This window comes from Myotis davidii, unplaced genomic scaffold, assembly GCF_000327345.1.
Source record: "Myotis davidii unplaced genomic scaffold, ASM32734v1 scaffold168, whole genome shotgun sequence".
Lineage (NCBI taxonomy): Eukaryota > Metazoa > Chordata > Mammalia > Chiroptera > Vespertilionidae > Myotis > Myotis davidii.
Window position 1 is genome coordinate 5,046,862 of NW_006383016.1, and position 11,419 is coordinate 5,058,280.

At 36.6% G+C, this 11,419-nt stretch overlaps 1 protein-coding gene across 4 annotated transcripts in view; it reads left to right on the forward strand.

Moving 5' to 3' along the window:
- Positions 1-11,419, forward strand: part of FAM126A (family with sequence similarity 126 member A) — a 58,648-nt gene that overhangs the window by 13,947 nt on the left and 33,282 nt on the right. For all 4 annotated transcript variants that reach the window (XM_015558181.1, XM_006779026.2, XM_006779027.2 and 1 more), the window contains exon 2: positions 3,571-3,649. In XM_015558181.1, the coding sequence (XP_015413667.1) occupies positions 3,599-3,649 (51 nt within the window). In that variant the 5' untranslated portion in view covers positions 3,571-3,598. The remainder of the gene's footprint in view (positions 1-3,570; positions 3,650-11,419) is intronic.

An 11,419-nucleotide genomic window follows, 5' to 3' on the forward strand; every position in this document is an offset into this window, starting at 1 on the left:
ATCTTTCTTCTATCATTGACAGTCCCTCTAGGTTGTGGGCTGCTTGCCTGTGTTCCTGAGAAGCATCTACGGTACCAGTCTATAGAGTGTGTTTTCTTTAGTGAATTACCGGTATGTTTACCGGTAATAAACTTGCACTGTTTTATGTATATGTTTGATTACATACAGCCTTGTGACAGTTTTCCTGCATGTCATAAGCATTTGAATATAAATTAAAATGTTAAAATCAAATCTGATATTGTTTTACCTTTTATTTGGTGTGTGGAAGGTGTGCGGAAGAGGGGGTAGTCTTATACGGCGAGTATATAACAAACTCTGTATTTTGAGTGGAAATGTTAGGGGGTCGTCTTATACGCCCAGTCGTCTTATACGCCGGCAAATACGGTAGCTTTTTTTCCCTCTGGGTACATCGTTTTTGTGTTGTTTTATTTAGCATAGGGGAGGGTGTATTTTTTAAAATATGTTTTGTTTTTAATTTATTTCAGAGAGAAGAAGGGAGAAGAGAGAGAGATAGGAACATGGATGAAAAAAAACATTGATCACAGCCTCCTGTTTGCCCCACACTGGGGATAGCTCGAAACCTGGGCATGTGCCCTGACATGCAAACTCCTGGTATATGGGACGAAGCTCAACCAACTAAGCTAAACCTGTGGAGTATGAGGGGTGGGGAGAGAGGATGATTTCTAGGAAATCCTATCACACTCTTTAATCTTCAACTTCCAATTTTGCCAAATTTCTGATTAAAAAATAGTTATTAAATCTTTTCAAATAGCTTGTCAAATTTCAGCTGGAATAAATGGCAAATATTTCTGGCAGTATTAAACAATTGCATGGACTCAAGAGGCTGCAAAGGTCATTACCTTCCAGATCATTCCCTCTGATAGCCAAAAGAAAAAACTGACAGCCTTCATGTCCCAGGCAGGCAGGGGAATGTTTCCTGGTGAGAGACAATGTCTATTTCCACAATACAATCAGATAAAGGAGATGCAATTACTTTACATGAAGCCTGTGCAAAACATAACAACTTGCCTCTAATCTTTTATCTTGACTCCATCAACCATTAAATCTTAACTATAGCCTCCATTAGAACTTTATCAACAGGTTTTGGGTAGATGAATTGTTCCCTGCCAGACATCCTTTTCCATAAAACATTCAGATAAAGTTGACATAACTCTTTTTAACATAAAGCCTGTTTAAACCTTCCAGTTTTCATAATTGTATCAATCCTTACATCACTATATTCTTTTAACCTAATTATAGCCTGAGTTAGGGCTTCACCAATGGGTTTTGTTCCCATAGTTCATGGAATTCTCATGTCAAGGAGTCATAAATTTCTCTTTGTTTTATCTCTGTCAGTATTAAAATATAGGTATCTCATTTTGTTTATTTGATTTGGAAGCCCTTGCTTTTAAATGATCTAATCTATTTGGAACATTACTCATAATAATCATTGTAATTTTGGGTTATAATATAATTTCTTTGAGAGCTGGCAGCAGTTTGGTAGGACCGTAGCCATAAATGGAGTTTAGCCCACATTTCTGTCTGGCCATACGTTGGAGCTTCCAACCTGACAGTTACCAAGCTCAGTTCTTAGGACATAAAAATGTATAAATTGTCTTTTAATAAGATTTTGCCTTTTGTTTTTTTCTCTTCATAAGTGCAGAATGGTTCTATTTCCAATATTCCATCTCCCTTCCTCCCTTCTCTCCTTTCCTCCCTCCCCCCTTTCTTTCTGTAAATATGTATATATTAATTTCAGAAAGCAGTAGAGAGGGAGAGAGAAATAGAAACAGCAGTGATGAGAGGGAATCATTGATTGGCTGTCTCCTGCCCACCCCACACTATATCAAGCCCAAAAACCGGCATATGCCCTGACCAGGAATCGAACCTTGACCTCTTGGTTCATAGGTCAATGCTCAGCCACTGAGCCATGCCTGCCGGTCTTGCTTTCTCTAATCTGCAAATGTCTGAAGGCAAATAGGAAGGTGTCTGAGTTTATTTTGATTTCTCTCCCTCCATCTTATTAAAGGAATCTTAATGACTAGCCAGTATAACAATATGAGAACTCTCTGAAATGGTTTTCTTTCTTTTTCATTTAGAAAGTTTTCCAATTCAAAGGATTTGTCTATTGACGAGTAGGATCTTAATAGCTACTCAAACCAATATTCTGGATGCAAGAGACATCCCCAAAGGAGAGTGCAAAAAGATGCAACCCTCTCAAGTTAAAGTTGACTCCCAGAGTTAGAAATAGCCATTCCAAAATATGGGGAATCATGTTTCCTCCCTTTTGAATTGGGTGTTTAGATTTCCTAAGGTCAAATCCACATCCTACTTGGCTGCCTGCCATATGCATATATATTCTCCAACTAATGGAAAGCAAGAATGAGGGGCCCTGTTTTTATCATCTCTGGGAGGAAATGGTTATACATGGAAAATTCCCTTGAGAGCTTAACGTGGCTGGACAGAGAGCAGGAGGCACACAAGCAAGTGGAAGCCAGAGAGAAAGTATTCTCACTGGTCATAAGGCCAAGCTCTTAAGGACATATGACAAAAGGAGAGTCACCAGACACAGAGAGAAATACAGAATTAATAAAATCCATAAGTACTCATACCAAATAACCAAACATTGATAAGCCCAATGAAAATTAGTTTTACAAATATTTTCTTCTGCCCTATCCAGTTTGGCTGAGTGGATAGAGTGTCGGCCTGCAGACTGAAGGGTCCCCTAATAGAATTAGGATTCAGTTTCTGGCAATTCTGTCTCAGTTTCTACTACTTGATAATGCTGATGAAAATTAAGAAGCCTAATGCAGGTTTTGTACCTGAATTAGGAGGTTAGGAAATTTAGGTAGAGCTAAGATTTTTCCTCAAGAAACAGTTTCTAAGTCTACTCTCATATAGATGGGTGGGTGAAGATAACTACATTGTACTCTGACAAGTTTTGCTGGAGATAAATTTGTTTTTCATTTCCTAAGCTTCCTTTTTTTTCTTTTTATACTTAAGTAATTCCAATCTTCTGAATAACTAGTGTTGAATACAGTGATTATCTTGGATATTACCACTTTTACTTTTGTTTTATTAATATTAAGCTTTAAGGGAACCAAGTGGCTGCCTAGATAGACTGTTATTCTTATAAATAACTGAAATATAAGCAAATTCAATTTAATGCCTTCTATAAAGTCAATTTTGAATGCATGTCTTTTTGAAAATACACAGTTTTAAAATATTTTCTGCAATTTTCTTGCGATGCATCATCTATTTGAAATTACTCACTTGAAACTAGGAAAAAATGTTCAGTATGTTTTGCAGCTGGCATTCATGAAAGCTGAAAGAAAATTGCAGAGCCAGTATCATCATATTATGACACTTATACTTTTGTCAAAATTCTTGCATTTTAATGCTTGTTTGTGCACATTGGTTTTGAAATGAACCCAGTAATTTCTGTTTGAAATTGCTTTACTTTTACTAATAGGAAATAACTAAGTTTTATAGGTTCATTTCTATCTATAATAATCTGACTATAAAGAAAATGTACTTAAAATTTTAACAATTTTCTATGTTAATTTTCAGATTGAAGATTTAGAACAGATGTGGAAAGATGTTCACTTCAGAGAAAGGGGTTGTGGAGGAATGGTTGTCAGAGTTTAAGGTAAAATTTGTTTTAATATAATAATTATATACCAAAGAACTTTTGTCTGGGGTTTAAATTCTAGTGGCTTTTTTTTTTTTTATGACTGAAAAGCTAAATATTTGTGGAAGCAGATGTATGTCCCAACAAATCTTGATAGGGAATTATTTACACATAGTAATCTTTTCTAGGAGATCAATTCCTTTTTTCTTTTTAAAATATATTTTTATTGATTTTTTACAGAGAGTAAGGAAGAGAGATAGAGAGTTAGAAACATTGAGGAGAGAGAAACATCGATCAGCTGCCTCCTGCACATCCCCCACCGGGGATGTGCCCACAACCCAGGCACATGCCCCTGTCCGGAATCGAACCCGGGACCCCTCAGTCCCCAGGCTGACGCTCTATCCACTGAGCCAAACCGGTTTCGGCCAATTCCTTTTTTCTTAAAAGTGGTTCAAACAGTTTGTTTTTTTCCTTTGATGGCAACACTGCAACGAATGGTTAGTGTCTGGATGTTGATGTCACTCTCTTCAACCACCATCAAACTCCCAACATGTTAAATGGGAGTGGGCATGATCAACAGTGAGGAAAAATGAGAGGATATTCACCCAATTTTCTACCAGTAGATCTTTCTCTAGTTGGCTAACTCAGTGACGATATAGGGGTGTATAACTTTTGGTTAGTTGATGAAAATAAAGCCTGTTTACTTGTTTCATGACTTGTGTCTATGATAGCTAAAATTGTGTTGCTTTAACCAGTTAATTACCTTGTCCTTGTCTTCTGGGTCTCATTGTTACACATAATTATGTGAGCTTCATGATCATGAACAACAGAAATGAAAAGTTTGGGCTGCGACTGTCACTTTTTTTGTTCAGCCCTACCACCCCAAGACCTTCAGGGACAAACATATAGTCTGACAAAGTCAGACTTCTTGGCTTGTTTCAGTGAGGGAGATTATATAACAGGTACCAGGCAGGCATTTCGCCAAAGGAAAAGATAAAATTGTTGTAGGATTTAGAGGAAGGGTGGAGTTCAGATGAAATTTAAATGAAGCTGTATTCTGACAGACTTAAAACAAAGCAAGGCTATGTGTAAATACGGTCAATATCTGGTCTCAACTTTGAAATAGACCCAGGGTCCTGCTGTCTTGGAAACTACAAAGTTAACATTTATATGGAATGTTGTGTTCAAAAACCCCTCCTCTGAACCTTTGTACCTAAGTCGGAAATTGAGCCTGCTTCTCTGTGTCAAGGTGAAGTAGCTCCTCCAGGCAAAAGTGGGGATGTTTCATTCTTACTGATTAATGTCTAAACAGCAATTTTTTTTTATATTTCTGATTTTAGACAATAAGATTTCTCAGTGAGTAACAACATAATAGTCACTCAAAAAAGGAGGTTGTTATGATACTTTTCGGCTACCGTGTGTCCTTGAGAGAAACAATATTTCCTATTAAATTTGCAGCTGGCCTTATCAGTCGTTGTTACCTCATCCTGATGAATGAATGGCTGAGCAGATTTTTATTTTTTCACCTTTCATAGTCAAGAATTGACTATCCTTCTATGGAACCCCTAAGTAGTTATAAAATAAATTAGAATATTATAAAAGTGCATTGTATAAATTTTACATATTGTAATAGATTGACTAAATTTTATGTGCTTTTTTGATGCATATGTTGTCTTTGTGAATTAAGTGTTCAAGGTGTTTTTAAGTTTTTTTTTCTGCTTCAAGAGGTTTCAATATGGTTTATTATATCATGATTTTTATTTTTTTGCAGTTTGATGGAAATTGTCAAGTTTAACAGTTGAGTACCACTTCTAGAGCATTCTTATGTTTAATGGTGAAGTCAAATTTGCAAAAGCAAATATAGCCAATTAGCCATTCTTTAATAGGGGAGTTATGGAAAGATATGTTGAAAGATGGAGTATAGGAGAGGAGTCAACTATTAAGGCATATAATTTAAAATAATGACTGAGTCCCTTCCCTTCACCTCTATTTGTTATTCCCCTTCCCTTCAGCCTTGACTATATAGATACCCTGGGAAGTGTAGCAGTGAGGAGGGTAAGAGGGCAGTATAGCAGTAAGGGCAGTAATGTGCCTAGTGTTTGAGGAAATGGGTTTTTTGGAGGGAGGGTTACAGAGAAGGCATGTAGAAGAGTCAACCAGAGTGGTTACATTGGTAGGTTGGTTACTTTGAGCAAGTAAGTAATATGGAGGATAATGGGAGTTAGATTTCTCTGTGTCTGAGAAAGAAATTATAAACATGGAATGGGGAAAGGCAAGAAAGAACCCTAGGACCCTAAGGTGTTGTATTGAAATTAGGAGAATCAGTATGAATTCATGGATCTAAATATGTATATGATATATTTAGATATGTATATACATGCATATGTGTATACATATATTTCCTAGTTTTTTTCACTAAAGAAGCAATGGCACCCCAGTAGCAATGAGTACACCAAGCACACAGGTCTTATTTTCTAATACCATGATCTAGGACATAAATAAACTAAGTAATATTTTGTTAATATAACATATACAGGGTAAAAGTAGTTTTTACAGTTGTTTGTATGGAAAATAATACAATAATTAATAAATAATAATACAAGAATAAACTCTGTTCCACATACAACTTTATACTTTCTTTTGCCCGACCCTGTATTATGTGGGTAGTGATATTTTATTAGAATTTTTATAAATTTAACTCAGAGGAAGGAGAGGAGTGAAATCCTGGGCCCCATGAAATAAAAAGTAATTTAATTTAATTTCCCCTAATCCTGCAAGATTAAAATTACCCAATTTTCAGTCAATTTGGTATAACAAATGTTTAAAATTATTGCCTAGTCTGTATTATAGCCAGTTAAAGAGATATTTCCTATTCCTTGGTTAATTTGCTATGGATTCCTGAAAATTATTTGAATATCATTTTGAATTATGTTAATGTGTGTGTAATTCGGTTTTCTTTATGTTGGATAAAGAAATTAAGGTTATCAGGCAAAATCAGTAGTGTACTAGAGGTAGTAGAATGCAAAAAAGTGCTTTAGAACAAACCTCTTAAGTACTTTTAAAATTAGAGTATCTTGTCTTTGGAAATGATTTGTGATGTTAATTACATTTTTGTTCAAAATTTGGCAAAATTTGAAGACATGCTTCATACTAAAGTATCGTTTGGCAGATGGTTTTTTAAAAATATAAGGATGTGTGATATAGGTTGGGTGGAAGAGAATTAATGAAGATGGACAGATGGATGGAGAACCAATAAATAAAAAAACTCTGTTCAAAACATTACATATGAGATTAGATTTTTGAGTGATATATACTTTTATAAATACTAGAGGCCTGTTGCACGAAAAGATTTGTGCAATAGGCCTTCCCTTCCCCTGGGTGCCGGCACTGGTTTTCCTCCGGCACCTGGGACCCAGGCCTTTGCTCCGGCGGAGCCGCCTTCAGTCTTCGCTCCGCCGCTTTGTGCCTATGTATGCAAATTAACCGCCATCTTTGTTGGCCGTTAATTTGCATATCTTGCTGATTAGCCAATGGGAGGTGTAGCGAAGATTCGGTCAATTACCATGTTTGTCTGTTATTAGATAGGAGGACTAGAGGCCCAGTGCACAAAATTTGATCCTGGGTAGGGTCCCTAGCGGCTGCCGGCCGGGGCCTTCCTTCATTCCACGCCACCCCGTGGTGGTCAGTGCACATCATAGCAAGCGATCAAACACCTGGTCTGTCGAACTCCTGAGGGGACACTTTGCATATTAGGCTTTTATATTTATAGATAGATAAGTATATACTTTTAGAAAAGGCCTCTGCTGGGTTTTTTAATTTAAGAAATATTTTTATTGACTTCAGAGAGGAAGAGAGAGAAACATGAATGATGAGAGAGAATCATTGGCTGCCTCTTGTACACTCCACACTGGGGATCAAGCCCGCAACCCGGGCATGTGCCCTGACCAGGAATCAAATCATGACTTCCTGGTTCATAGGTTGACACTCAACCACTGAGCCATGCCGGCTGGGGGTTGGTTGTTTAATTTAATAACCATGTGCTAATATGGCCAAAGTCATCATGATTGGTAAAGTGGTACAAGTATATTGGTCTGAGAAGTCAGAAACACTTTGATCTAATTATAATTCCTCTGCTGGGTGGTTTTATGATATTGGGCCAATCATATAACTTCTTTGGGTCTCACTATTCTCATCAGAAAATTTTAAGTCTGTGAAGTCTGTGAAGATGATTTTAGCACTTTCTACACTGTTCCATGGTCACAGTCTGAACTCCCAACTCCATAACCTCACTCAGCATTCTCTCAGATGTACAAAGACAACTCAGTTTGCTCTGTGTGATTTTTTTTTCCCCTTTGGAAGAACCATTCAGTGTATACTCAGGCTTTGGGCTCTCCTTTTCAGTACACTTTATATACCAACAAAATAATTAGATTGGGACTTCATAACTTTAAGATTACATGAATTTCAACCTCTAGCTTTTCAAAGTTTTACTTGTACCATATTATCTTTCAGATTGTATCATTTTTCTTGATGCTTTATATAGATTTATCTAGCAGATTTCCAGACTCCTATTTTTTTCAATTTTCTGGTAATCACTGAATCTCAGTGTAACTCAAAATCCAGTCTTATGTGTAACATTTTTGAACAGAGTTGCTTTATTTATTGGTTCTCCACCCATCTGTCCATCTTCATTAATTCTCTTCCACCTAACCCATATCACATCCTTACATTTAAAAAAAAACCATCTGCCAAATGATTCTTTCTTATGAAGCATCTGTTTTCAAATTTTACCAAGACTAATTTTCCAACATAATTTCCGGTAATTGCTTTTTTGTCTCCAGTTCTGCCTTCTGAAAAGTGTGAAAGCTTAACTGATATTTAAGAAGGCCAGTACCGCCCTAGTTGGTTTGGCTCAGTGGATAAAGTGTTGGCCTGTGGACCCAAGGGTCCCGAGTTCGATTCCGGTCAAGGGCTCGTACCTTGGTTGCAAACTCCTCCTTGGCCTGGGTCCTGGTCAGGTGCGTGCAGGAGGCAACCAATCCATGTGTTTCTCTTACATCGATATTTCTGTCTGTCTTTCCCTCTCTCTAAAAATCAGTGAGGATGGAGCTGCCTGCAGATTGAAGGGTCCCGGGTTTGATTCCAGTCAAGGGCACATGCCCGGGTTATGGGCTCCATCCCCAGTAGAAGGCGTGCAGGAGGCAGCCAATCAATGATTCTCTTTCATCATTGATATTTCTACCTCTCTCTCCTTCTCCCTTCCTCTCTGAAATCAATAAAAAAATATATGAAAAAAGAAAAAAACAGTTATTGGGGGGAAAAAAAGAAGGCCAGTACCTTTGAACAGATATAGTGCAGAAAAATATAAAGATTTGCTGTAACACTATTTAAATCATTAGGGTCTTTTAGATCTTAAGTTTTTCAAAGCACTGTTCATAAATACAGCAATTATATTTTCTCCTCTTGTATAAACAAAATTAACTTCTCCTATATTCACAAAATGAAATAATAATAGAATTGTGATAAAATGCAATAGTTCATGGCATTAATTTTTAGGAGCCCTGTCCTGTCATTTTTACCAGTAGTAGTTTGGTCCAGGGTATTTTCTAGAGCTTGTCTTTTCCAAAAAGAGCTGTTTTTGTTTGTTTGTTTTGTCTTTGGCTGTTTCACAGAAAATATTTTATCTCATGAGGCTTAATTGGCACATAAACTAAAAATTATAGTTCACATTTTAAATGAATGATCCATTTTTAGTTTAAATAGTATATATAATATAATCTTTATTTTTCACTAATTTCTTATGATTTATATTTCAATTCCCTCAATTTAAAATTTTATAGATAGACATACATATATATGCATATATAAAATAATGTATTTTGCATATATAATTCAGGTTCATTTCCATCCAGGGGATTAGAAATATGCTATTTATTTGACTATTATTTCCTTTTATATAAATTCCTCCAATATTAGGTTACTCTTGATCAAATAAGGGAAATGAAATGTTGTCTGGAGATCTTTTGTTACATGCTTTTGAAATATTGAAGAATGCCTTAATCTCCTCTTTATGTATACAGTTGCAGTAAAACTCCTCCCCTCCACCAACACCTGAGAATGGTGAAAGGTTCCCAGATAGTTCACATTTACTTACCACTCTGCTGAACAAAACTATTTTATTAAATTTTAAAACAATCTATTTACTTATATAACCTAAAGTGAGATGTGACCTAATTATAAAGAATCTGCTGGTGTGTAAATAGTGACCGTATTCATTTCTTATTCAGTTCATCTATAATAAATTCCTTCAGCAAAAGTTTGAGTACCAGGCTTTGTGCTGAGTGCTGTAGATAGAGAGACAATAAGATAGTTCTTATCCTCAAGGAGCTCACAGTAGAGTGAAAATGAATCAGATATCTGTATTATAAAAATTATGCTGTTTAATTTTCTATGTGTATTTATGCACCCATACAGTTATGTACACTAACCATAACCCACTTTATTTATTTATTAGTTTGTTTATTTATTTTCAAATATATTGATTTCAGAGGGGAAGGGAGAAGGACAGAGAGAGATAGAAACATCAACGATGAGAGAGAATCATTGATTGGCTGCCTCCTGCATGTCCCAGAATCGAGCCATGACCTCCTTCATGGGTCAATGCTCAATCACTGAGCTACACCGGCTGTGCAACCATAACCCACTTTAAATCATTAAATACTAGGATATGGGACATGTAAAAAATAGTGTATCATGGAATGACTGTTAGCAATATATTGAGACACTAGTGGCTCAGTGCACGGATTTGTGCACATTGAAAGGAAATTAATTAGAAGAAATATTTTAATATCACTATTCGCCCTTTCTCTATAATAGAAGTTTCAGAGATGAAAGAAAATTAGTAAAATGTATATGAAAATAATATATAAATTGAATAATAAACAATTACAACATGATATAACAACAAAGACATGATATAAAAACAACAAAAACATGATATAAAAATAACAAAAACATGATATCAAAAAATTGATAAAAACAATGACTGATAAATTGATTAAACTTATTCTATTATCTCCCTGTATACCACATTAAGATTAAAAACACTTCCAGAGTGCTTGACTAATTTCTCTTGTGATGAAGTATTTCCAACTTTTGTTTTAATGTTACACACTCTTTGAACTTGAGAGAAAGCAGTGTATAACTGACCATGTCTGAAAACAGGTTCAGGTAGAATATTCCTACTCTGTCTAGAGTTTGTCCTTGTGATTTATTAATAGTTGTCACAAATGCTGGCATCATGGGAAACTGTCTTTGAATTAATTTAAACGGGAGGCCAGTGTCAGACGGGGACAAATATCACGCATGCACGAGTCATTTATTTTTAAACTAGAGGCCCGATGCATGAAGATACGCGCAAAATGGGCCTTCCTCCCCCTGGCTGCTGGTACCACTTTCGCTCTGGCCTGGAGCCACCTTTCTGCCTCCATTCTGGCCCGGAGATGCCTTTCCACCTTTCCACACTGCCCAGAGGCCTGGAGCAACTGAGGAGGGGCAGAACACCTGCATCCCGCCCTGCCCCGGCTGCTCACACCTGCTTATGCAAAGTAACCCACCATCTTTGTTGGGTTAATTTGCATACTCACTCCTGATTGGCTGGTGAGTGTCACGAAGGTATAGTCATTTGCATCTTTCTCTTTTATTAGTGTAGACAAGAGGCCCAGTGCACAAAAATTAGTGCACTCGGGGGGAGGGGGGGCCCTCAGCCCGGCCTGGGCCCCATTGCAG